Source organism: Manacus vitellinus, unplaced genomic scaffold (genome assembly GCF_001715985.3).
Source record: "Manacus vitellinus isolate BGI_N305 unplaced genomic scaffold, ASM171598v3 scaffold_58_pilon, whole genome shotgun sequence".
Lineage (NCBI taxonomy): Eukaryota > Metazoa > Chordata > Aves > Passeriformes > Pipridae > Manacus > Manacus vitellinus.
The window spans coordinates 3508135-3535174 of record NW_021940671.1 but is presented as its reverse complement, the minus strand read 5'-3'; the positions used below and the strand labels follow the sequence as shown (position 1 = coordinate 3535174).

Genomic DNA, 27040 nt, shown 5'->3' with positions numbered 1-27040 from the left:
GGGTCAGTGCAGACGTGGAGGTGGTGTGACCTCAGGTGCCACCACACACAGGGCAGCAGAATGCCCTCAGCCAAGGCCTCCTCTCTGTCCCCCCCCAAGACACTGGGGCACTTGTCAGGACCCCAGACTGGTCCAGGCTGGAAGGGACCACAGTGGGTCATCTGGTCCAACCTCCCTGCTCGAGCAGGGTCATCCCAGAGCACATTGTACAGGACTGTGTCCAGACGGTTCTGGAATATCTCCAGTGAGGGAGACTCCACACCCTCTCTGGGCAACCTGTTCCAGTGTGTGGTCACTGCACAGGGAGTAAGTTGTCCTCATGTTCAGGTAGAACTTCCTGGGCAGCAGTTTCTGCCCGCTGCTTCTTGTCCTCGTGGTTGGCACAATAGAGCAGAGCCTGGATCCATCTTCTTACAGAATTATAGGATACACACTGATGAGGTCCTGTCTTGGAACTCCCCTTTAGATATCGATACACATTGATGAGCCACCCCCCCTTAATGAGGTCCCTCTTTCAATATTTATACACATTGATAAGGTCCCCTTTTTAGATATTGATTCACATCAACGAGGTCCCGTTTTGGCACCTCCCTTTTGATGTTTATACACATTGATAAGGTCCCCTCTTGGAAGCCCCCTTTAGATATTGATACACATTGATGAGGTCCCCCTTTAGATATTGATACACATTGATGAGGTCTCTATTTAGATATTTACACACACTGACAAGGTTCCCCTTTAAATATTAATACACATGGATGACGTCCCCCTTTTGATATTTATATACATTGATGACATCCCCTCCGGACACCCACTTTAGGTATTTACACCCAGTGACGAGGTCCCCCTTCAGACATTTACACCCATTGTTGAAGTCCCCCTTTAGATATCGATACACATTGACGAGGTCTCCTTTTAGACATTCACACACATTGATGAGGTCTCTATTTATACATTTACACACAGTGTTGAGGTCCCCCTTTAGACATTTACACACACCGACGAGGTCTCTATTAGACGTCCACACACCTTGACGAGGTCCCCCTTCAGACATTCACACACACACACACACACTTATGAGGTCTCTATTAGACATTTATACACATCGATGAGGTCTCTATTAATATTTACACACCCCGCCGAGTTCCCCTCTCACCCCGTCCCTGTCATTCGCTCTCTCCCGTGTCCCCGTCCCTGTCAGAGGCTCCCTCCCGGCTCCCTCCCCTCATCCCGTCCCTCACCCTCTCCCTGTCACTCGCTCCCTCTCCGCTCTCTCCTCTGTCCCTGTCCCTGTCCGAGGCTCCCTCCCGGCTCCCTCCCCTCATCTCGTCCCTCACGCCGTCCCTGTTACTCGCTCTCTCCCCGCTCACCCCGTCCCTGTCAGAGGGTCTCTCCCCGCTCCCTCACCCCGTCCCCGTCACTCGCTCCCTCCCCGCTCTCTCCCCTCACGCCGTCCCTGTCAGAGACTCTCCCCGCTCTCTCCCCCTTCCCCTCCCCGCTCCCTGCCCGCTCTCTCCCCTCACACTGTCCCTGTCAGGACTCTCCCCGCTCTCTCCCCGCTCTCTTCCGCTCCCCGTCCCCGTCCCCGCTCGGCCCGTCTCTCCCTCACGCGCCGTCAGACCTCTCCCCGCCCTCTCACCCGTCCCGTCCTCGTCCCGCCCGCTCCCCTCACGCTGTCCCTGTCAGACTCTCCCGCTCTCTCCCCGTCCCCGCTCCCCGTTCCCTAGCTCCCTGCCGGCTCTCTCCCCTCACGCTGTCCCTGTCAGACTCTCCCCGCTCTCTCCCCGCTCCCCGTCCCTCGCTCCCTGCCCGCTCTTCTCCCCTCACGCCGTCCCTGTCAGACTCTCCCCGCTCTCTCCCCCGTCCCCGTCCCTCACTCCCTGCCCGCTCTCCCGCTTCCCCGCCCCGTGTGGCCGCAGCCCCGGGCCGCCCCTCCCCGGAAGCGCCGCGCGGCCCCAGTGACCGCAGGTAAACAAGCCAAGATGGCGGCGGCGCAGGGCGCGGGCCCGGCGGGGCCCGGCGCGGCGGGACGGGCCTCACGGACCTGCCGGGCGAGCTGCTGGAGCTCATCTCTGCTGCGACGTGCTGGGCGCCGCCGACCATCGGCCGCGTGTCCTGCACCTGCCGCGGGCTGCGCGAGGCGTGCCAGCCCCGCGGGAAGGTGTGGCGGAGCGCTTCCGCCTCAGGTGCGCACCGCGGGCCCGGCCCGGCCCGCCGGGGCTCGCTGGGCAGGGCAGGGCAGAGGGGGGGACCCGCCGGGGGCTCGGGGAGCTGCGGGTGGTGCCCGCGCCTCCCGGGCCTGGGAAAGCCGACGGTGATCGGGCGGGGGGTGGAGGTGCAGCCCCAGCTCCCCATCCCCGTGTTCGCTTCCGGCTCCAGCGGGTGCGCGGGCAGCCCCTCAGGGGCCGGACAAGCCCCGCGGCGTTCGGGGTGAAATCGTGGAGCGCTTTGGGTGGGAAGGGGCCGTAAAGATCATCCAGTTCCATCCCCCTCTGCCGTGGGCAGGGACACCTTCCGCTAGGCCAGGCTGCTCCAAGTTTATCGCACCTGGAATGCTTCCAGGGATGAGGCAGCCACAGCTGTCCTTCCGCACTTGTAAAAGGGCTTTACAGGGCTGCCTCCCCTCCGAAATCCCGCGGGCTGTGCCTGCTGCTTGCAGGAGGTCTGTCCTGCCAGCTCTTCGCTAGAGATCAGTCCTGCAGCCCCTTCCACCCCCCGGGATCCTGCACTCCCCAGATCCAGCCAGTGACACAGATCAGATCCACGTGCTCTGGAGTTGTGGCTTGGCCTCCCTGACCCCGACAGCGCCTTCCAGAACATCTTCCAGCACCTGCCCTGTCACGGGACTAATCCTTTACAGCAGAAAGGTGTTTATTTGTGGTGCTTTGAGAAGAACTGTTTCCACGGGTACCAAAATCCTTGGGGTGGACTTCTGCTGCTGCCGAGTTCCGTCTCGCCCAGGGGCACTCACAGGGTGCCTGGTGGGGGCAAAACCGTGTTGTAATCCCTGAAGCTGCTCACATTTTGGCTGGGAATGAAGCAGGGGGATAACACTGCTGACACTCTGCTGCTTTCAGCAGTCCTGGAGGCACCACCACTCATCGCTGTGGCCTCCAGCCTCTCTAGGATAGAACTTTCTCATCTGTTACCTGCTTTTTTTGGTCTGCTCTGGCACGGGAAAAGTAGGCAAATTGCTTTCTCTAATTGCCACTTGGCTTCTGAAACGTAGCATGGCCCAAATGAGAGGATTATTCTCTTTTCACGGGTGAAAAAGGCCTATTGAACAATTACAGCTTCCCCAGCTCACCAGACCGTGGCTTGGGGTTGACTTTCACCGATTCAGTGGCTGTGTTTTCTGGGAGTTCAGCACTGGTTGGGATCCAGCAGCTGGAATGGGATGTGGTGGGTGATTAGCACACTCTGCTCTCCTCCTCTCTCCTTGGTAATGGGACTTTTGGCAGGAGGTTGCACGTTGACCTTGTTGTCCTGGCCGGATTTCAGCATGAGCAGTTGCACTTCATCTTCCTAAAATTCCCAATATCATTTCAACCCAAGAAATTACCCTTTCTCATCCCAAAATAAAGGATTGTGATGGTTATTGTGGGGTGGCTGCGTTTCAGCAGTAAAGGAGAGGCCAGGGATTTGGGTTGTTATATAATTTGAGGTTATTTGACTTTATTTTTTAAAGGCAATTGCAGGACAGTTTAATTATTAACTGGCAGTGAAATATCTTCCATGTGTGGTCAAACCCACCTGTGCATTTTGGTCACTGGTAATATAATTTTTATACAAGAGTAGTGATTTAAATATTTGGCCTTCTCTCTATTTATCCAAGTAAATATATATGTAATCTGGAAAGAACCTCAGGTAATTTAGTGATAGTGATTTAAACAGCTCTATTTATTAAAATAAATAAATAAATAAATAAAGATAGATAGATAGATAGAACCTGAAAAAAAAATCGAGGCAGTCCCTGTGACTGAAGGAAAATGTTTTATATAAACCAGTAATAATTAACAGAATTTCAAAACATGAAATAAAAGTCCCAGTGAATTGCAAGAGACCTTTCTCTCAGCTTTATTTCCAAAATGTTTTCGTCTGTGCTGATTCTTCCCCATATTTCTCGCACAAGTGGTCTTGGAGTCTTCACAGCAGCCTTGGGAATTGCTGTGCTGGCACATATTTTATGGCACACCCACTTTGTTAGAAAAGGTGCTGCTGACAGCCCCCAAAACACGACCTGAAGTTAGGTTTTGAGCTGAACCTTGAAATTCTTAATAAAGTGTCTTAAGTTTTTGGACTTTTAGACTCAGTAAAGCGGGTCGGGGAGGTTTTTTTACAAGAAAGCTGCGAGGTTTTTTTAAAAATAATTATTTATTGTGCCAAAAATGAACTGGAAAAGCATTCTGCTGTCGGGGTTTGACTGCAGGGTTCTGTTTTCCTCCAGTAGATGTTGCCACCAGCAAGGGCAGTGGAGGGAGCTCTGTTTTGTGCAGCCTTTTAATTAGACCCCGAGGTGGTAGCAGGAACACAGGACAGTGTTTGGTGCCAAGTTGGCTGACATGGGATACTTCTTTGTGCTGAACTCTTTTAATTATCCAGCTAAAGCATTTAGGATATTTAGATGCTGAAACCCTGGCGTGTGAACCTCTGAAGGCTTTCTCTTGGCAGGCTTTAGGAAATCTGACTTTTAAATAACCACGAAGCTGCAATGGGTGGGTTTGTGCTTCCATGTTTGGGTGGGTTTTACACAATTACCTTTAAAGCTGGGCGGTGTCTCAGTGGTTACAATAAACAGCATTTTACAGCTCTGGGGGCTCTCAGGGCTGTGAAATCCTAATGCTCCTGTTCCTTTGTGTCTCCTGGGGTAGGTGGCCATCCCTGCTGAAGTACTACAGCCACACGGACGGGGTGAGCTGGCTGGAGGAGTACAAGGCGCGGCACAACGCGGGGCTGGAGGCCCAGAGAATCGTGGCTTCGTTCTCCAAAAGGTTCTTCTCAGAACACGTGAGTCCTCCGTGTGTCTGTGCAACAGCCTGGCCACTTGTTTGGTTAGAATCATTATTAGAATCGTTAATGGGATCATTAAGGTGGGAAAAGCCCTCTAAGATCATCAGGTCTGACCGCTAATCCAGCACTGCCACGTCCACCACTGAACCACGTCCCCAGGTGCCACATCTGCAGATTCTGTGAACGCTTCCAAGGACAGTGATTCCACCACATCCCTGAGCAGCTTGTTCCAGTGCTTGGCAACCCTTTCAGTGAGGAAATTTTCCCTAATACCCGACCTAAACCTCCCCTGGTGCAGCTTGAGGCTGTTTCCTCAAGAGCGGCTGAGCTTTCGTGTCAGGAGGTTGTGTTCTTAAAAAGTTCTTAAGCCATTCAAAAGGTATTTATTTCTCAGGTGGTTTTGCCTTTTAAAAATTATTGTTATTGTTATTATTAGGAAAAGGGGCACTGACCAGGCTCCCCAGGGCAGTGGGCACAGCCCCAAGGCTGCCAGAGCTCCAGGAGGGTTTGGACAAAGCTCTCAGGGACAGGGTGGGATTTTTGGGATGTCTATGCAGGGCCAGGAGTTGGACTGGATGATCCTTGTGGATCCCTTCCAGCTCAGGATTATTCAAAGATTACACTTCCTTGATTTTAATCCATACTTTTTCTCAGTTTATCTTGTCTCTCTCTTCACATCATCTTAACTGTGCAGTCAGTTTGTGTGCAAATGCTAATCCACAGCCAACAGGGGAGAGAGGTCAAAATCCAAAGGTCCAACACACGTTCTCTGATTGCATTTTCAGCTTTAAAAACTCTCTGCTCACGTCTGTGTGTTCAGACCCAGCTCTGGGGACTTCTGAAGGCCGGGGTGGTTTGTTGACACGCAGCACAGCCCCTGAATTCCTCAGTGCAGACCCTGAGCAGGGCTGTGTTCTGGGAGCTGTCACAAGGCATTTGGAAGCAGGGGCAAGGCACAACAGGGTCACTGAATTGGAAAGGGTGTTATTGAGGTTCTTCACCCAGCCATGACACCGAGATGCTTTTGTGTTCAGTGGGAAAAAGGTGGGAATGTGGTGTCTTGGGGAGACTGACTCGCCCGTGGAGCAGCAGGTATTTCATTGTCTGTTTGCTTGGTTGGTGGCTGTGGATTCTGGGCAAGTTGTACAGTTGGGTCAGCCTGAAATTCTGTGAAATAAGCATAAATGCTGCCTGGAAATGTGGCTGAATTTAAAAGTTCACACCAGAGCCGCTAAGCAGCCACCCCTCTGTATCTCCTGTGCAAAAATATCGTGGTCCAGTAGAAAATTCCTGTCAGATACAGGAGACCTGTGTTGGAATTCTCTCCCCTGACTTTCAGCAAGGGTTGGCAGGTAGTGTCTCTCCTGGAGAAGGTGGCTGTGGGGCCAGTGGGGTATTTGGTGTCTCTTGGCTGTTCTCTCCCACTGTAGGTGCAGCAGACACACATCTGTCCGTGGAGAATTGTCAGAGCATTAACTGGGAAAAGCAGCTCCTGGATTGCTGTTCTTTTAATCATGTATGCAAAGACTTCTGAGAGACCATTAAGCAATACCCAAAGGCCTGATAATGAGAATCATCTCCTGTGGGGCAAGAAACTGCAGCTTGATTCCCTGCCTAGAACTGAGAGGAAGAGAGACTTTCAGCCCGTGTCTTATACCGAGAAATGAGTTTTTTTGTAGTTCAACCAGAAACTTTAAAAATAATTCTGAATTCTGGAAGAAAATAGCTGTTCTTAATATAGATGCTTAAGTGGTTGATTCAAAAAATAAAGGCTCCTGCCTCTTCATTCCTTCCCCCAGGATTAATCTTAGGCACTGAGGTTCAACCAACCACAGGCAAAAGTTGATTCCACCTTAAAATTACTGCATGAGATGAGATTTGCTTGTGCTGGTCCTTAACCCCCCCTAGGAGCCCCAAATGCTGTAGAATTTGGCTCAAATTGCTGTAGGATGTTACCAAGGCTCTCAGTGGATCCTTGTAATAAATCCATGGAGTACAGACTGTGAGTATTTGGTGAGCTGGACATTTTTAAGGTCTTGCCTGGATTTGAAAAAAACCAGGCCAGAACTGGGGTTGAGACTTTTTTCTGCAGTTCTGTCCTGCTGGGAGGAATCTGCTGTGCTCTGCTTAACCCCCTGTGTGGCCCCACAGGTCCCCTGTGATGGATTCAGTGACATTGAGACTCTGGGGTGCCCCAGTCACTTCTTTGAGGATGAGCTGATGTGCATCCTGAACATGGAAGGAAGGTAAGAGAAAGAGAGAGAGGGCTGAAAAATGCCAGGGATTTGCCCTCTTTCATCAGTTAAAGGAGAGCAGTGCTGTGGGGAAAGCCTGACCTCAGCTCCTGTCCTTGTGCCCTTCATTAAACAACACCCCCAGGCCCACCAAGGCTGGCACATATTCCTGTGGGTTTAATTGCAGAACAAATTGAATATTTCCAGAAGGAACCACGTGAACTGTCCCACAAAAAGGAATCCCCTGGCTTGGTGTTGCTTATTTCCTTACCAATTCATGCCATCTCTTGGGACCCCCTTCTCTGCAGCAACTTCCCATCCTCATGTTCCTTTGTTTTATTTAAGCCTGGATCAGTTTGCTGAACTGCTTTGCAGGATCATTCCCTCCAGAGGGAAGCAGGAATACTTGAGGATTGCCACTTTGAAGCCATGTAGCATGAAATTACAGCTTTTTGTTTTCTTTTCCTCTTGTTGCTTTTCTTAGCTGTAGTAGGTCGGTACAATTTTTTATTCCCAAATAAGAGTTTAATTCAGAGTTTAAATCTGAGTTTAATTCAGCCACTGCAGACGTTACAGTCCTGTAAATTATTCAGGCAAATGAAATGGCAAGTGAGTAAATAAAACTTCTGGTTTGCATCTGCCTGGGTTTCCTCATCACCACGTGAGCACTGGGCAGGATGAATAAGTCACTGCTTTCCTTGGAGGTTTTTCTGCTGGTTTTGGTGTGATCAAAAGCAATGATAGATTGCTGTTAATGGGGTCTAAAAGCCTTAATTAGAGGGACTGTCAGTAGAGCTTGAAAAAACCTCACTGGAATGGCAATCAGCTCATTTTTGCCTTTTCACAACCATTTTATTACTTTTGCCATTTGAACTGGGACTGAGCATCCCTCCCTTGATGACTGGTTGAAAAGCTTCTGAGCCCTTTTTGCTGGCCAAATACCTCCCCATAAAGCAGAATTGCTGCTAATTACCCCCTGATTAAGCTGTACTCATTGCCATTCAGCAGCATTAGGCTAAATCATTGCCCTGGAAGACATCCCAATAAAGCAGTTGTCCCTATTGAGGATCCCAGTTTATGGGAAGAGGATAAAACCTGATGGGGTTGGATTGTCCTCCTGTCCAGGAGGATGGAGAAGCCTGACTGGACCTGCAGTCTGGAGGACAGGAAGTGTAAGCAGGGAAAGAGGGGTTTTTTTCTGAAGAAGGAACCTGGGCTTGTTTTAAACACATGGCAAGGGAAGGAGGAGGATTTTCCCTTTGGGTGTTTTTGAGGCCAGGGCTTGTTTAGATGCCCGTGGTGTGAACACCTCTGGGTTTGTCCTGTTGCAGGTGACCTCCTCCAACCTTCCCTGGACAGTAACCAGCTCTGCAGTGCTGCTTCACTGCCTCCACCTGTTAATTTAGAAAGTGGTGGGCCTTTACTTTAAAAAGCTTTAGGATTGTGTCATCTACACACCAACTGTTGATCCGTTCCTGCCTTTTCAGAGCAACAGAGTTGGTTTTCCTCGGGGGAGTTGTGTGTTTTTCCTCCATACTGTTGGACTCACATTCATATCCCTCATCAATTCATTTTTAATGCTGAGAGGGTGCTTTCAGATTGACTCTGGAGGGATCCACTCAGACAGAGGGGAATGTTTTATGAATAAAATATAGGATTTTGATCGGATATTCCTGAGCTACTTTAATTAGGATCTGTGTTGTTTCCCATGATAATGCACCTACTCAAAGTTATATATTGGTGGTAGGATGAAAATCAGAGATGGTGGGAACAATGTTTTGAAAGTGTCTTACCTTGTGGGGGTTTTGATGATAAATTTCCTCTTAACCTTTCCCCTTCTGGCTGACTTTTCAGCGACAGCATTGTCAAACCCGTTAAACAAAGCAATAATCTAAATTATAAACTCCTGTTCACCGGAGAAGTTCAGTCAAATGTTCACCCTTAAAATACCTGTTTAGGGCAATGCCTCTTCTTGTATTTAAATGTGCAGGAAAGGCCTCACCTGGAAGTATTATGCAAAGAAAATTCTCTATTTCCTGCGGCAACAGAACATATTGAAAAACCTGAAGGAGTATCTGCAGCGCCCGACTGAGCGACAGTCGTTCCTGGAGGGTAAGTCTTGGGCAGAAATCCCGTGGTTTGCACCTCCTGACAGCTTTCCCATCATTGTTTTGCTTGGAAGGAACCTTTCTTGCTTAATATTTCAGCTGGCCTCGGGACTGTCCCTCAAGAACTGGGCTCTGGAAGCTGTGCAGGGTAGGGATGGGGAGTGGCTGGAAGTCCAGGCACAGGGCAGTAACCTGTGCACCTGATAAGAAGAAAGAAAAGGTTTTTCTTCTATTCATGTCTTCACTCTGGTGGATTATTCTCCTTCCCAAGCTTCCTGGGGAGAGGACAGTCTTCTGAATGCATCCAAAGCTGCCAGTGGCTGTAGAAGAGTCCCTTACTCTTGGTGTACACTCCAAAATGGCCTATGGAAGAGCCTCTAACACCACAGGTGGTTCTTGTTGGTGGCAGTAGACTTTGGCTTTCCCTTCTTGTCCTTCTCCACAGTGGCTTTTTTTGGACAGCTATTTGTTTGACTTAATCATGTGGGTCACAAATAGGTGCACAAACAGTCTGCCATGAAGGGCACGTTATTAGAGCCATATCAGAGCACAGAAAGTCTTGTGAAGTTCCACCTGGCCAGCACAGGGAACACTTGAAGGGGACTAAAAGAAGCCATGGCTTGGGGCCCTGCTGAATTCCTGGAATTCCCTGCCATGGATGTGCTAACAGAGTGATGTAGGAAGCTGGGAGAGGTATGGTCCATGCAGAATTCCTGCAGGTGTCTGCAGTTGATTCCAAAGATTAGGCAATGTGAGGCTTTGGAAAGAGCAGTGATGACAAGGAGAATATCCTTTGAGAGGGATAGTTTTTTTCCTGCAGAGGTTTGACAGAAGAGGTTTGGGCAGATGGAAAATGAAAGTTTGTTCTGTTCCAGCGGGGTTTTGGATAAGAAGATGGAGGGCAGGTGTGGAAGGGAAAGATGAATGTAGCAGAAGAGAACAAGAATGGTAGCTGTGGAAGATGCTGCAGAAAGAAATCAGAGCTGAAGCACAAGTGAAGCTGGGATTGTTTCAGGCTCTGAATAAAAAGCAGTGTGAGTTGGGAAGGTGCCAGGGGATGCAGTGTGACCGCAGAGCTGGCTGGTTAAGCCTGACCTAGCAGCATACCTGCTCAGTGTACAAATCCACTGCTTTCCCCTTCAGGGTGGTGGAGGGGGGAATACTGAATTTACCTGGTTATTTGTCGTGTCAGCTTGTTCCTTGCCTTTTCTGTGATAAAATCCAACATTTGGCTGCACGTTACAGACCGACAGCTCCGGTGCTCTGCTGCAGTCCCTCGCTGCATGCCTGGAATGCAGAGCAGGCAAAACTAAGCAAAGAAAAAAAAAAACTGAAGTCCTGTTTCTTATGTAGTTTGTCTCTTGCAGGTGCTGTTTTAATTGATCAGTACTGTAACCCCCTGTCAGACATCTGCTTAAAAAGCGTCCAGGCGCAGGTGGACGATATCGCGGACAAGGTGCGCAAAGTCCTGCGGACCAAAAACCCCCGGCACCCCAGCTTGGCTTCCAAGGCAGGTACTGTACAGAAAATAAAGCTTTCCTGCAGCTCTGGGTGCAGGCAGACAAGGGGAAACAGCTGTTGAGTTGTGGCAGCTTGAGGAGTTGTTGTTCTTTATCCCCTGGCAAACACATTCTGACGTTTGCTTAAAGCATCACTCGGGAGAGAGCTGTTTGTTCAGCCCCAGAGCCCTCCCAGCCCGGGGTTCATCCATCTGATGCTGTCTGAGCAAACAGAACTGGGAGGGGAATTCATTCTTTTTCCCATTTATCCCTGAAGTCTTAATAGTCCTGATATCTGTAGAAGAGCTGTGGGCAGGGAAACAACCTCTTCTCTGCAAGTCCCAGAAAAAAGGTGCATGTTTTGACACCTCCAAAGGTCAGTGTTTTCTCTGACATGGTTGGAAAATTATCTTAAGCTGGAATAGCTGTTATTAAAGTGCATCAGTCTAATACCTAAAACCACTTGATTGAATTTGTGGTGCAGTTAGCAATTGCTTGGTTTTATTCTGGTCTTTGAGTGTGGCAGTGGTAGGAGCCATTATCGCTTTTCAACTTACTTTGGTTTCTTTTTAGGGGTAAGGGTATCACTGTAAATCATTTATAAGATGCAGTTAATAACAGACCCTCTAACAGTGCTTCCTTCTGCAGTAATGACACGTTCTAAACACTAATAATACAGCAATCCTTGATTGTGTGGGGCTTTTAGGCAGAAAAACAGGCTCCTCAGAAAAAAAAGATGCTTTTTATAAACACTCTGTGATGTTTTCCTGGCTTTCAAGGGCAGAGTGAGCCCACGTGAAGCTTTCTGGTGTGAAGATCACTGCCCAGAGGTGAAGTGCACTTGTTTTCTCAGTCTTTGTTCCCTTGCACCTGTTTTCAGGAGAGGTCTGTGTTCCAGAAGTGGAGCTCCAGCGGCAGGTTCTCGATGCCATGAACTGTGTCCTGTACGAGCAGTTAAAATACAAAGGAAACGAGCTGGATTACTACAACTCCCTGAATTCATACATTCACCAGGTATGTTTTTGGCACAAAAACACGAGGCTGGAAGGCCTGAGACGTTCTGTTTGTGATGGGTTTTTGTCTAAGTGTAGCCAGACAAATAATTCTCTGTGAAGAACAACTTACTGTAAAATACAATATAATATTTTAAGGCATATTCTCTGGAGTTGTGGTGTTTTCATTAGTGAAATCAAACCTCAGGGGTTTGTGTTTTTTCTCAATACCCCACGTGTTTCTCTCACCTTTGTCTCCCCCAGGTTTTGATCCGCAGGACAGGAATTCCCATCAGTTTGTCTGTGCTTTATTTAACAATTGCCAGGCAACTGGGAGTCAAACTGGAACCAGTCAACTTCCCCAGCCATTTTCTCCTGAGGTGGTGTCAAGGAAAAGAAGGGTGAGTGGCCTGCTGAATTTTGAAACCAGAAAGCATTTACAGCTCCAGACCTATATGAAAATGTGTCATTATTTTCCACCTGGAATTATAACCTATACAGAGGAAAAAGAGCAGACCTCTAGAAAAGTTTCCCCACAAAAATCAGCTCTGGGAACAGATTTCCTGAGGTAACAGTGACCATGGGGTGTTGTTTCCCTTATGAAAATCAGAAAAGGGAGGGAAGGTACCAGGTAATCTCTGTTTAGGGGGGAGCTGAGGAATAAATGACGCTCGTTTTACAAAAGTGCTGAGGGAAGAAGAGAAATGGCTGATCCTGCTTTCCCAGCAGACCCTTCCTCACCATTGGGTTTCCCCGTGGTTTCTCAGGAGCACAGATATTTTTGACTACACCTACATTGATGCCTTTGGGAAGGGGAAGCAGCTGACGGTGAAGGAGTGCGAGTACCTGATCGGGCACCACGTGACGGAGGAGTTCTATGGGGTGGTGACTTCCAAAGAGGTCCTGCAGCGCATGGTGGGCAACCTCCTGAACCTGGGCAAGCGGTGAGTCGAGATCTTCTCACCTCTGAGGGCCCCCAGAGTATCCTGGCATCACATCCCAAATTGCCCCTCTCACAGTTTGGGAGCGAGTGCTTCAGAAAGGTGTCAGTCACCCCATGAGGTCCTCAAAATTCTGTCTTGTCACAATGCATTGTCTGGTTGCCTTTAATCACCTTCACCTGAGTGGAAATAAGAATGTTTAGTAAAATTAATTCCCCTCAAGAAAATAGATCTTTTTTTTTTTTTTCCCCCTTTGTGAAAAGTTCATAGGGACTGTCCACCCTTCCCTTGAGAGCAGGGACCTTTGTTGTGACCTGGTAAGCACAACCCACATGCTCAAAGGAGCAGTTTCAGAGATACTGTTGGTGTGTAGAACATCTGAGTTTTATTTCCAGATACCCCTGATAATCCCTGTCCCAAGTAGCCACAGACAGAAATCACAGGAGTGAAAGGATTGCTTGAGGTGTTAAGGGAACAAAAGGAGATTTCAGCAGGGAGTGGCTTGGTGAGTGAGTTCTCTGTGCAGGATTGTTTGACAGCCGTGGAGTGGGAGGGCAGAGCCCAGTCAGCTGGGCAGGGATTTTCCTCCTGAGCTGTTGGATGTGCCCAGTCTGTGCTGGAGTCACTGAGGGAAGACACCTGTACCCGTAGCATCATTTTTGGGGACTCTCCCTGTCCACTGGAGTACTGGGGGTAGGGGTTGCAGAGCCTTACAACTGGGTTTCTTTTTTGCTGGCAGAGAAAGCACTGACCAGTCTTACCAGCTCTTGAGAGACTCCCTGGATCTGTACCTGGCCATGTATCCGGACAATGTGCAGCATCTAATGCTCCAGGCTAGGTTATACTTCCACCTGGGAATCTGGCCAGAAAAGGTACCTCTCCACGTGGTTGGGTGTTTTTTGGGTAGGTTAAGCACTGCTAACACTGGGCTATTGATTTTTGGGCTGCCTCAGCTTGTGTTACAGTCTGCCACAAGTTGTTGCTGTAATAAATGCAATGGAATGAGTTATCACGTTGCAGAGAATCAATCCCTACCATGCAGAGCAGAGAAGAGAGGATGATTCTTGCCTGCTTGTCCTAGGGGAGACTCATGAGCAGCCTGGAGTCATAATTCATGATTTACTGCCCAAGCCTCACAGCTTATCTTGCAAACAACACTTTTAGCTGTTAAGTTCTGAGATCATCCTGTTTGGTTTATGCCTGAATTGTGCTCAAACTCCTGCTGGACTCCTGTAAAAGGAGCAGTTACCTTATCAGGAAACTTGAGGAAGTTATCTTTTATAAATATGACCAGAGCTGTTCTCTGGAAACTTGGCCACACAATCTGTGGCTCTAGTGAAAAAGCAGCTTGATATTCCTGTCCTTGGAATTCTTTTTGATTATTATTACCTTTAGTGTAGCAGCTCGAGTCCTGCAGTCTTGTGAGTGTGGGAAAGAAGGTGCTGGGACTTAGGAGTTGTTTGGATCATCCAATTTAGGAGAAGGCACAGGGAAGAAGCCTGTAACTCCAAAAAGTATAATTTCTTTAGTGCTTCAGTGCAGCAAAGAGGTCAAAATTTCCTGTGCTGCTTCAGCGAAGCTCAGCCTTTGGGCAGTGCCAGTCCCAAACGTGAGGTGTGGGGAGGGGGCAGGAGTATTGGCTGGACATCTGAGCAGAAAACAAAGCTTTCTCCACCAAATTATCTGAGACAGGGCTGCTGGAAAAGCTGCCTGCCTTCCTTTTGAAGAACAGACTGTGCTGAGCTTGGAGTTCCTTTCTTACAGCAGCAAGTTTTAGGGTGGCCACGGGAAAACCAGCACAGAGAAATTGTGTGTGGGAAGGACTCACTGATATCAAATGGCAACTGTACATAGATAGAGGGGAGCTCAGTGAAACACTGGAAGATCTTCCTCCCCCTTCCTGGCACTCAGGGATGTGTTTGTGAAGCCCCAATCCTTGGATTTGCTGTCCTCAGGACACACAGTATGATCCCATGGCTGAGTCTTCCATGGAGTTCTCTGCACCACGTTGCCAGATGCAAAGGAAATGGGCAAATTTGGACTTTCTAGGATTGCATCCAGTCCTTCCAGGCAGTTAACCAGAGAGAATGCTCTCTGTCTGACAGGGGCAGAAGGTACCAGATTTTATAGGGGACTGCCAGATTTATGAGAAGTGGTAGAAAACCTTAAAAGTCATACAGAATGTTGTCCTAAACATTTTCAAGTGACAGTATATGAAATTCCCTAGAATGTCTGGCAGCTGTGGTTACTGTGCCAGGCCTTCCCCTTCCTGTAGGATTTTTCAGGATTTTCAGCTCCTTCTTAATTCTTCAGAGAATTAAAGTGACCATGAAGCCTGAGCTGCGTTTCTTCTCATACCAAATTACTCACTTCTTTTTTTTCTTGATTGATTTTCCTCACTTCTTGGCTGATGGAACCTGAGATTTCTATTCTTTTGCTGCTGCTGCTCTAAACTTAAGAGGGACCAAACCTTCCAGCACGTGATCAAGGAGACAAACCTTTTGCCAGGTGCTAAAATGTGTCAGATTTTGGGGCTGTGGCATCACTTGAGGTATTTGATGTTGAGACAGCTCTGTGTCTCTTTTCCCAACATGTTTAAACAACAGGTTGGGGATTTTTTCCTCGCTTTTAACAAAAAAAGTAAAATTTGCATCGCCTGCCTCTGACAAACTTGGCAGCAGATGCTCTGATGTTGTGCCAGAGGGTGTTGGAAGGCTGGAATTCTGGATCTGCAGGGCTTGCTGCTTTAAGAGCACGTTTAAAGCTGGTGTTCTTTCCTCATCCTGAGGCAGGCAGGTTTTCTGTCTTGTTCACTCTTCCAGGAGAAAGCATCACAGAGGTTATTTGCATTTCCTTCAGTGCTGCCCCGTTTTTCCCTGCCAGGCTCCCACAGACACGCTGAGGAACTCTTTTAAGTTAAAATATTAGTTCTCAAGTGCAGCAGGAGTCATGTGGAATCACTTCACAGCAGCAGTTTGGGGGACTAACAGCAGTACCCTCATAACATTTCAGAAACCGTGAGAAACCCTCTCATCGGTGCCCTGTGTCACAAAATGCGGGGTGGGGAGCTGCTGTGACTCAGGTTTAAGGAGCTGCTGTGCTCACCAGTGCCCTTCCTTGGAAGCCAGGAGCTGTACAGACAGGAAAGGAGAGCACTGTGTGCAGTTTGTGCAGATTAAGCGTGGAACAAGCAGAGAGCTCAGTGTGGGAAGTTCCCGTGGCGGATCTCTAGGCCTGGGCTCTTACACACAGCTGAGCACAGCGCTAGACCTGTATGTACTTATACAAGTGCTGCTGCAGGGGCTGGTTCTGAACGTGCCTTTGTTTTGGTTGCTGCAGGTCCTGGACATCCTGCAGCACATCCAGGCCCTGGACCCGTCGCAGCACGGGGCCGTGGGGTACCTGGTGCAGCACACCCTGGAGCACATCGAGCGGCGCAAGGAGGAGGTGGGGCCCGAGGTGAAGCAGCGCTCCGACGAGAAGCACAAGGAGGTCTGCTTCTCCATAGGGCTCATCATGAAACACAAGAGGTGAGCTCTGCACCCCCCCTGGAGCAGGAGGGCTGGCCGTGGCAGCAGCTGGAGCTGCCATGGGAAATGCCAGGCACGCGCGGCTGTGCCGTGGAGCGTGCAGGGAAATGGGAGCAGCCCAGAGAGCGAGTGTTGGCACTGCTGCTGGACTGCAGAGGGGTTTGGGAGGGGACTTGTCTGAGTCACTGGGTATCACACAGGTAAAATTTCCAGAGCTCTCCAAGAAACGTCGCCGTCGGTTAACGAGGGACTGTGGAGCAGAATCAACTTTTAGAAGAGATTCTTATGTATCCTGCAGAGGTCAATAAGCTGTCACGAGCCCAGGGCAGGCAGAACACTGGAATCCTTTATTGGGTTCACAGCTTCATATTTAGAGGGTTCAGGGTTTACATGTTCAACGGGGGGTTCTACATATTTGTGGTATTAAAATTGGGGGGTTTCACAAGGACGAGGTAAGGGAAAAAACCCAGGGTAACATTTTTGGGGTCTCAGGAATTACCTCATGGGAAAAACCCACTTTAACTTGGGCAGTGATTTTACAGGGGGGACAGGTAACAGGAAAGCAGAGATAAAACACAGTGGGTCTTCTGCATAGATTGATCAAATCAGGGTATGGTCTCCCTGGCTTGGGCAGGGCATGTGATAACATCATGCAAGGAGTCTCTTCCATTGTGCTGGAGGAGGCAGGAAGAATCCACAGTGATGAAGTTACTAAAAGGGGTTTTTCCCCAGCTTCTGTGACTCAAGGTTTTCTGTTTAAACCTAGCAGTTTCTTTTCTCATATCTAAAATTTGGAATCCAACGATATTCTGAGAGCATATGGATCTTTCCCTGTGCTGTTATTCCCTCTTCTCCCTGCACTGCACAGGGGCTTTGTGTTGCTGTGTGTGCTGCTCTGCCACAGTGACATGCCAGCATGGCCACTCCTCTGACTCAACAAGACATGTGGAGCATATTTGAAGGGCATCAGCAGTGACAGTTATTATACCTCTCGATTAATCCCATAAATATTCCGTAAATAATCATGCCTTTGTTTCTGGGAGCTCAGGGTTGGGATTACCACATCTGTGTGATGGCACAGAATTGCACAGTGCAGTAGGGTGGTTCATTCCCTCCCTATTTCTTGTTTCTTATTCTGCTTGCTGACCTCCAGTCTCTTTCCTATCTTCTTTTCTTGCTCACGTTTGGTTTTCCTTTGTCCTCAGCTGTTTATTCCTGTCTGTTTCTCCAGTCACTCCCAGTCATTTCCCCCCACCTCAAAATAACACACACCATCTTCCTGAACTGGTTTTTTTTTCTTCCCTCTCCTCCCCGTGCCAGCTCACAGGAGGTTCCTATCCCCTTTGTGCTATATTAGCCTGGAAGGAAAAGAGCTGGCTCTGGGTTTTTCACGGTGTTTGGTGTGCAATTGCTGTCGTTAGGTACGGCTATAACTGCGTCATCTACGGCTGGGACCCCGCCTGCATGATGGGACACGAGTGGATCCGGAATATGAACGTCCACAGCCTCCCCCACGGCCCCCACCAGCCCTTCTACAACGTCCTGGTGGAGGATGGCTCGTGCAGATACGCTGCCCAAGGTGAGCAGGAGCCTCCTTGGGCTGTGTTTGTGAGTGCACTGGGAGAAAGGGGTGCTAAAGTGAGTGACTCTTTCATGTGAAACGTAAACTGTTAGCAAATGTTAGCCAGGTCCAAGGAGAAGTGATTCTTCCCCTGGACTCAGCGCTGGTGAGGCCACCCCTGGAGTGCTGTGTCCAGTTCTGGGCCCTCAGTTCAGGAAGGACATGGAGGGGCTGGAGCAGGTCCAGAGGAGAGCAACAAGGCTGGGGAAGGGACTGGAGCACAAGTGCTGTGAGGAGAGGCTGAGGGAGCTGGGGGGGCTCAGCCTGGAGAAGAGGAGGCTCAGACCTCCTGACTCTCTGCAGCTCCCTGACAGGAGGGGGGAGCCAGGGGGGGGTTGGTCTCTTTTCCCAGGCAATGATCAGCAAGACAAGAGGGCTGGGTCTTCAGCTGTGCCAGTAGGTAGAAGAATTCTTTCCTAGAGAGGGTGATCAGCCATTGGAATGGGCTGCCCAGGGAAGTGGTGGATTCTCCATCCCTGGAGATTTTTAAAAAGAGACTGGATGTGGCACTTAGTGCCATGGCCTAGTAACCACAGCAGAGTTGGATCAAGGGTTGGACTTGATGATCTCTGAGGTCCCTTCCAACCCAGCTGATTCTATGATTCTAATCCTGAATCTTGTTTGCTCTCCATGAAATCAGCACTGCAAGGAATGGGCATTAAGGCCCACTCTGGTGTAATTTCCTCTTGCCCAAGAAGTGTCTTTAAGCGACCTTAAAACACTTGTTCATGACAAATGTGGTTGGTTTTATGGTGTGAACCCTGTGGTTGCTGCTTTGAAAGAAGTAATTCAGCTTTTGCTGAAGGCTGAAGGTCTGCCAGCAGCTCTTTCTTGTGGAAATAACAGCTGTGCCTTGGACAGGACCTGGAAATGGGATCTAGTGAGGGAGCACACGGGCTTTGCTTGCAGGACCTGGTTCTGAGCAGCTGTCATCGAGACAGCACGTGCCAGGATCCCAGAGAACACAGGTAGCCTGGCTTTTAGTGCCACCTTAACAAGAACAAAAGTTAATGTCCCTTTACAAGTGCAAAGAGGTGTGGAAATCTCTATATCACATGTTCTTTATGCAACATAACCGTAAGAGGAAGTTTTGCTGGTCAGAACTTGTGGTTAGGACACGGGAAGAGGTGTCAGGCTGAGGTTGGGAAGAAAATTAAAACAGAAGAAATGCATCTGTGATTCTGTATCTTGCCAAAAGAGTGTTTTGTTTGCCTCGTGTTTGTGTTCTCCCTGTGATAGGGAGGCAGGGCAGCTGCACAGCCAGAGCGTGTTTTGCTAAGAGAAGATGTGGAAGCTGCTGGAAGTGCTGGGATATAGTCAGCCCTTTCCTTAGGTGCTCCCTGGATGTTCTGTCCCCACGAGCAAGAGGTGCTTTGACAGGAAGGAACACCTGTACCTTTGTAGATTTAAAGTGCAGGTGTCTCCCACTGTCCTAGAGTTGCTTTATATTCAGTGGTCCAAAAAAAGGCAAAAAATGGGAGCATTGCATCTCAGCCTGATGGTCCATATTAGGCAGGGCTTGGCCCCTCAGAGAGTCTTAAAAACCAGAAATTCTTGTGTTGTGGGTTGATATTAAAATATGCATCTTGGTGGAGACTAATCAGGTAATTGTCCACAGTGCTGCTGGGGCTGAGTCACTGCTTAGCTTTTGTCTCATGGTTTATAAACAGGCACAGTTCTGGCTGGTCCCAGGGTGTGTTTCAGCCAAGCCTCCAAGTGTTCTGATATTCCTTGGGAGGACTGTCGGGTTTGTCCCTGCTTGCTGCCTGGCTGTTGATATCCCCTCTGAAATGTGTCCTGAGATCACCTGGGAAGGATGATTTCATAACCCCCTGACCTGACTGGGGAGGGAATGCGAGTTTTTTACTGAAAGACTCTTAAATCTACATGTGGAGTTTAGTCTGACCAGCTCAGGAGTAACACTGAGCTTGTAATAGGTAAATGTAGCTCAGCTTGAGGCCTTCCTGTCAATGTGATTCCAGAACACCTGTGTCATGCAGCGAGTTTGGTGCCTGTGTTTTGTATCCCTGGCTCAGAACTGCTTGTCAGCACATTTGGGAGGCTCCCACCTTGTGCAGAGCTCGCTTGTCTCAGCCTCTCCCCCCCTGCCAGCTCCTGCTTCTCCCTGTGCACAGCTCCCTGCTCAGCCCTGCTGCTGCAGAGCCCTCGGACTGGGAATTCTTTTCCGCAGTGGTGCAGTATCCAGAGAGGTCCTTTGCAAGCCTGTAGGACTGGACTGCACCACTGCTGAGGGATAGAAAGCCCTTGTGCTTCTGCAGCAGCTTCAAAGAGCCTGCATGGATTAATAGGAATTCTCTGGGCTCTCTGTAGTGAACGGAATTTCAGAGACGGATTATTCCGGAATGACATTCTCTGCATCACGTCTTGTTCCTGCCCTGGCCAAAGTCAGGCTTTGAGACTTGGCAGCTTTTTTTTTTTTTATTTTATTTCTAGATAATAGTTCCTGTATTATCTGGCACTGTGCTGGAAAAAAAATGACATCATTTGGGGGCTGCTGCAGGGCACCTGTGTGGGATTTACTGCCAGTCCTGCTCTGTGCTGACCCTGCAGAGCAGAGCGGCCCTGGGCTGGGGTCACCTCTGGGTTTTAGTGTTGGTTTAACTCTTGTGCCTAATCAGGTTATCTTGTAGTACAAAGGAGGAAATGGGCTGCTCTGGGAAAGAATCAACCTGCCTTTCTTAGGAACTTTGGTTTAACTTGGGGGAAGTTTGGGTTTAGAGCAGTTGATTTTGCTGTGGGATGCCCAAAACCCAGGCTGGGCACTTGGCATGGTGGAAACACAGGCTGAGCAAGGAAGCACTTGGCTCCTCTGCCAGGACAACCTTGTGCAGGTGGGCTCAGCTTGGAGCATTTGAGGAGGGTCTGTCCCCAAACTGATCTCCCATGGGCCATGAGGGATCAGAGCTCAGTGCAGCAGCTGCTCCCTGCACTTACCAGAGTGGGAGCAGCATCCTGCTGCTCCAGCCCAGTGTCAGGCAGTCTCAGGCATAAAACAGTTCTCATGCCACTGGTAAATGGGGTCACTCAGGAGGTGAGGCTCTGTGCCCCCTCAGACTGCCGTATTCCATGCACGTTTTCCTGGATTAGGTTTTTTTTTTTAATTCAAAGAACTGAGATTTGGTGTTTCTAGAGCCAGAAACAGGCCCAGGGTTTCTTGCCTTGCACTAGCACCATTTCCTGTGGTGATAACTGATCCTATCCTTTCCTTTCCTGGCAGAGAACCTGGAATACAACTCGGAGCCTCGGGAGATCCCTCACCCCGACATCGGCCGCTATTTCTCCGAGTTCACCGGCCTTCACTACCTGGCAAACACCGAGCTGGAAATCCGGTACCCGGAGGATCTGGAGCTCACACGAGCCACGGTTCAGAAGATCTACAGCTCAGGCAAGGAGTGAGTGCAGAAGGCAGCGTGAGGACAGAAGCAGCTGGAGTGTAGCTTTACCCTCTTGGCAAAACTTGCGTGGAAAGCAAGTTCGGTGACAATCCTTTGGCTTGATAATGCATTGAAAACTGCATTGAACTTTGAGACTGGTGCTACAGCATCTTCCCCTTGCCTGCCTGCCCCTTCTGGCCCGAGAGGCACAGGGACATGTTGGCAGTTGAGGCCAAGCAGAAGGATCTTGCAGGGACAGCCATGCCAAGGAAGCGCGTGGTCCTTCGGAAGGATCTGCACAAACTGTCCTGTGGTTGTCTTGCCTTAGGAGGTCGACACAGTGAGATCCCTGGTGTGGAACGTGGAAGAACCCCCTCTTCCAGAGAAGGAAGTTGCTTGTCCTTGCAGAACTGTGGGGTTTTTGTTTGGTTGTGTCTGTTTGCTTTGGTTTTTAATGTATATCCCAGGCAGGTGATAGTTTTTAAAGTCTCTTACGTTTCCCTGTCGTCCTCTCCGGTCTGAGTTTTTGGTCAGGTTTTGCTTCACCTCTGTAGTCTGATTGTTCATAGAGCTTCTGTTCCAATCCTGAATATCCTTCTGGGCCTGGCAATATCCTTTTGGGCCTGGCAATATCCTTTTGGGCCTGGGAAAGAGCCCCAGCAACAAAACCAGCAGCAATGAGGCTTCTGGGGGTGGCAGGCACTGGGTCCAGTGGCCACCTTGCTGAGGACACGGACTCTCCTGAAGCAGAAGAGGAGCTTCTCGTCCTTTTCCACGCCTGCTGAACACACCCAACCCATGTTTCGTGATCTGTTCATCATGTGTGTCCAAGGCAGGACCTGTGGCATGGCCTGAGTGCTCCCAGGACACTTTGGAACCTCGTGGCACTTTCCTGGGAGCCTTGGGGCCGGTGCCACAATGACTTTGATGTACAGGGAGCTGCCACTCGCTGCCACCTCCAATCTGTAGGTATTTATGCAATACATTGGAATTATGACTGGAAACTGGCCAGCCCTGCAGTCAGCCAACCTGTGTATGGAAACAAGATGTTGATTCCTGCAGCTCGAGGCCTTCTTCCTTTTTGCCAAAAGAGACTGGATTCTGGGGGAGCACAGACTTTGCTGCCTGCAAGGGAAGAGCTTTAGCAGCTCGAGGCACATGAATTTTAACATGACTTAAAGACTGAACCACAGCAGAAAAGGTTTTCCTCTGGGTCCAGGGGTGCAGAGTGACAGTGTTTGTGCATATCTTTGTGGTTTCTGAAGCAATGTGTGTAGAGTAGCTGCAGCTCCTGTAACTGTCCAGTTGCAACACAGTAGTTCTCTCAGAGCTGAGAATTAGGTCCCTGTAGAATTAGGTGGATGCTCTTAGGCTCTTGTAGCACTTCAGGTGAAATCACAGAGCCCTGCCCTAAAGCAATGCTTGAACTGCATGTCATCCTCCTGCAGTCCTGATCATCCTGCAGTCCTGGTCATCCTGCAGTCCTGGTCATCCTCCTGCAGTCCTGGTCATCCTCCTGCAGTCCTGGTCATCCTGCAGTCCTGGTCATCCTGCAGTCCTGGTTATCCTGCAGTTCTGGTCCTCCTGCAGTCCTGGTCATCCTCCTTCAGTCCTGGTCATGCTCCCACAGTCCTGGTCATCCTCCTGCAACCATGGTCATTCTCCTGCAACCATGGTCATCCTCCTGCAACCATGGTCATTCTCCTGCAATCCTGGTCATCCTCCTGCAATCCTGGTCATCCTGCAGTCCTGGTCATCCTCCTGCAGTCCTGGTCATCCTCCTGCAGTCCTGAGCACTGGTTGTGTGCAAGAAATAAACACTCAAAGCCCAGCACGTTGCCCCTGGAGTGGTGGTGATGGTCTGTAGGGACCCCAGGCCTTCAGGGACAGCAGCCTGGAATGTGCTGAGGAATGGAGAAGGTGCTCTGCTCCAAGGGGAACTGTGAAGGATTATAATCATAGAGTCACAGAATAGTTTGGGTTGGAAGGGACCTTAAAGCTCATCCAGTTCCCAAGAGCAGGGACACCTTCCACTGGAGCAGGTCTGCACTGAAATGACCTTGCAGGGAAGGAGGAACTTCCATTTCGAATCAGGGTAGGGAAACCTCAGACAAAAATCTTAAAACCCATCCCTTGTTCTCGAGGGTTGGAGCAGACCCCAGCCCTCCAGTCCTTTTTGGGGGTTGAAAGCAGATCCCAAAAGATTCCTAGCAGGGGTGCCAGGTTGGGAATGGGGCTGTGGAGTCCCAGGGTTGATGCTGGTAGCTGAGAACAGGCAGAGCAGGGTTTGGGCTCCCCGTTCCCAGTCCCAGCTCTGGATGTCACCGAGTTCCCTTGGACTCTGCCAAATGGGCAGTCTGGTGACATCTTGGCCTCTCTCAAGTGTATCAAGGGAATTTTACCAAGCTCATAGGAGCCCTCAGGTGCTGCCTGAGTGCCAGGCAGAGTCGTGCCATAAAAAAACCACAGGAGCCAACGGAAGCCACACAGAGTTCCCCTGAAAATTGGTGCTGGCCAGTGCTTCTCTAACCCACGTGAACACATGCTATGTGCTTAAAGCCAGGGGTCCCAGAGCAGCCAGCAGAGCCCATTATATCCCTCTTTTGGGGCCACTCTGTGTTCATACCCCGAGGAGAGTCTGTTCAAGGAGGAAGTGGGGGAGTTGCTGCTCACCACAGACTGCACCCTTCCCGTTTCCAAGGGGAGTGCTGTGTGCTGTGAGGGACTGGGTGCACAGGGCAGCCCAGCAGCCCTGTAGCTAAATCCTGGGCCCTTTGGCAGGTGTTTGGTGGAGGAACTGTGTCCTCAGACAGCTCTGCTTTGCTGTGCTGCCCATGCCTGGCTGTGGGTGTTGGTGTCACCCGGGAGCACAGCCTTGGATGTGCCAAATCTGGAAGAAACTTGAGGTGTTTTCAATAGGCACCACACAACACCAGCCCAAGGTCCAAGTCTGCTTTTGGGACTTCAGGCAAAGTGTGTAAAGCCCCCCCTGTTTGTTCCCATTTGGTTGGGGTGGCCCCTCTGCCTCCTGTGCTGTTTGCTCTGGGTTGAGTTTTGCTCTTGGTGAGGAGGAATTCCCTGCTGAAGTATCTGCAGCTGTAGGAGCTTCAGCCCAAGCATCCAGGGTGGACAGGGAAAGCTGGAAACCCCCCAAGGATCCCTCTCTGTCCCTGCTTGAGCAGCCTCTCAGAATGCACATCAGTTCCTGCAGGCTGCACATCTGAGGTCCTGCACAGCAGGAAACGCCTCTGTGGGATAGCAGGGTGACATTTGCTGTTTCCCTGTGCCCCCTCCCCTCCTGGCAGCACAGGAGGGGGTTTCCACAGTCACCTTTTCCCCGAGAAGACAGCAGTGGATCCCAGAAGTTCCTTGTGTCCATGAGTAACGTCCAGGTCCACGTCCAGGTCCATGTTACAGACGGTGCTGATGCACACAGTGTGCACTTTGTCCTGTCTCTGTGGGGCTCTCCAGGAGAAGGGATGTTTTCTGGAGAAGGTGGAATTGCCTCCCTCCTCTCCCACCATCCAACCAAGTGGAAAGCCTGGCCCGGTTCCTCAGTGCAGTGCCAAAGTCCTCTGGTCCTGCATCCCCTGGGAGCAGAGGGGTGAATTTCCTGCAGCTCAGACCATCTTCTCCCTTCTCTTTCCATGTCATTGGCCATCTGTCCTGGGGACAGAACAGCCCAGGTTAAATCTGGAGGGTGAAGGAAAAACAGAGTGGGGGAAGAGGAGGCTGGGAGGAGGGTGGAGGGAAGGAGGAGTCACTGTCTGGATCCTTAGGAAAAGGACAGGGAGCTGAGCAGCAGCCGTGGGCTGGTTCCCAGCAGTGCCACTGGATCCAGGGACTCAGGGATGTTACAGGGAGCACCATTCCTGGGTTTCCTCTAGCAGGGAGTGAGGCCTGTGGGCAGCAGCATCTGTGGGAGGTTTGTCCACCCTTACAGGGGACAGAGCTGCTCCCAGCCCTCCACCAGCAGAGTGTGTTCCCTGGGACAGCTGGTGGTGCCACATCCTCTTGGGAAGCCCTTCCAACCCTCCCACACCCATCCTGACACGCAGGACCAGCAGGAACATGCTCAGAGCACCCTGACACAGCCAAGGGCTGGGAGTGTGGCCTCTGTGACAAACCATGACCTTTGTCACCAACCTTGGCAGGAAAACCAGACGGCAGGACCCTCCAGCCCTGCCTGGGGCCAGCAGAGTGCTGTGTCCTCTGGGACAGGGGGTGAGGAAAGGCTGGAGAAGGGCTCCTGGGGTGTCCTGGTCCCTTCTAGGCCCCCTTCACCTGCACACCAGGTTGCTCAGGGTGTTGTCCTGACTAGTTCTGAGCATCTCCCAGGGCCATCCCAGCCCCCTGGGCCCTGACAGCCTCCCTGCTGGCTCCTTCCCCACAGAGGACACAGGGACTGTGCAGGCAGGGACAGAATGGTGCTGTTACCCTCCCTTCTCTGGGCTGGAGGGGCCTGAACCAAACAAAAAGCCACATTTAATGGAAAACTGCCCAGAGGGTGCAGAGTCCCAGGGCCCCCGACACAGCTGAGGTTGCAAGATGGGGACATGTCTCCTTTCTCCTTTTTTATTTATAAACAGGTATTTTCCTGGATCTGGGACAGCTGGAGGCTGGAAATGATTTGATCCCTTTCCTGTTTATATTTGGCTTTAAAAAAATAAACGACACTGACTTGCTACCCCCTCCCACGGTGTGCTGTGCTTTCTGAGCTGCCTCCCAAACCCCCTGTGTGCTCTCCCCTGTGCCCGTGGGAGGCTGACGTGGCCCTGCCAGTGCCAGAGCCGGGTCTGGCACCGCGGGAGATGGTGACAGAATCACCCACCTCTGCACCAAACCTGCCTCCTGCTGCCACACCCTGGCACCACAGCCAGGCTCTCCCCAGGGCTGGGATTCCCTTTTGCGGGGTCCTGGGTCCTGTGTCACCCCTCTGTCTGTGCCCCCTTGCCCTGTCCCCATCCCGGGGGTCGGTGCAGCCCGGGGCAGTGCCGGGGGGTGGAAAGGGCTCAGGAGGGAGCGGGGGCTCTCCTCGCAGGGGAAGATCCCGGCCTGCATTCCTGCAGCCAGGCTGGGCAGGGAGTGGGGACACGGGGGTAACTCCACACCCTTCTCCTGGGGAATGGTCCCCGTGCAGCGCCCAGAGCCACGAGTGGGCACAGCCGGGGCTTCGGGTGCCACCAGCTCATGACGGGAGTGCCCCCGGTCCCAGGGGGTCCCGCCCAGGCCGGGCCCTTGTCACGGCCCTTCACTCTGGAGCTGCAGGAATGCTGACCCTGGAGCCTAAGGCCGGCTCGGTGTTAACCCTGGAGCCTAAGGCTGCCTGGGCTGTTCAATCTGGAGCCCAAGGATAGCTCGGTGTTAACTCTGGACCTAAGACTGGCTCGGTGTTAATTCTGGAGCCTGGGGCTGGCTGGGCTGTTCAGTCTGGAGCCTGAGAACTGCGGGGTGTCAACCCCGGACCTAAGGACGGTCGGATGTTCACTGTGGCCCCAGGGCCGGCTCGGTGCTCTCTGCCCCGGTACCGGCTCAGTGTTCTCTCTGCCCCCGTGCCAGCTCTGTGCTCTCTCTCTGCCCCAGTGCCGGCTCGGTGTTCTCTCTCTGCCCCCGTGCCAGCTCTGAGCTCTCTCTCTGCCCCAGTGCCGGCTCTGAGCTCTCTCTCTGCCCCAGTGCCGGCTCGGTGTTCTCTCTGCCCCAGTGCCGGCTC

General features: G+C 50.8%; 1 protein-coding gene across 1 annotated transcript in view; it reads left to right on the top strand.

The window, feature by feature from the left end:
* FBXO21 (F-box protein 21) overlaps positions 1–23161 on the top strand; it is a 30995-nt gene extending 7834 nt beyond the window's left edge. The window contains 15 exon segments of the mRNA XM_029963296.1: positions 1998–2066; positions 2069–2100; positions 2102–2165; positions 2168–2186; positions 4872–5007; positions 7162–7256; positions 9235–9356; positions 10720–10866; positions 11732–11865; positions 12108–12244; positions 12611–12787; positions 13524–13656; positions 16124–16314; positions 17736–17893; positions 21174–23161. Of these exon segments, the coding sequence (XP_029819156.1) occupies positions 1998–2066; positions 2069–2100; positions 2102–2165; positions 2168–2186; positions 4872–5007; positions 7162–7256; positions 9235–9356; positions 10720–10866; positions 11732–11865; positions 12108–12244; positions 12611–12787; positions 13524–13656; positions 16124–16314; positions 17736–17893; positions 21174–21352 (1793 nt within the window). The 3' untranslated portion in view covers positions 21353–23161.
* Positions 23162–27040: the final 3879 nt, after the last annotated feature.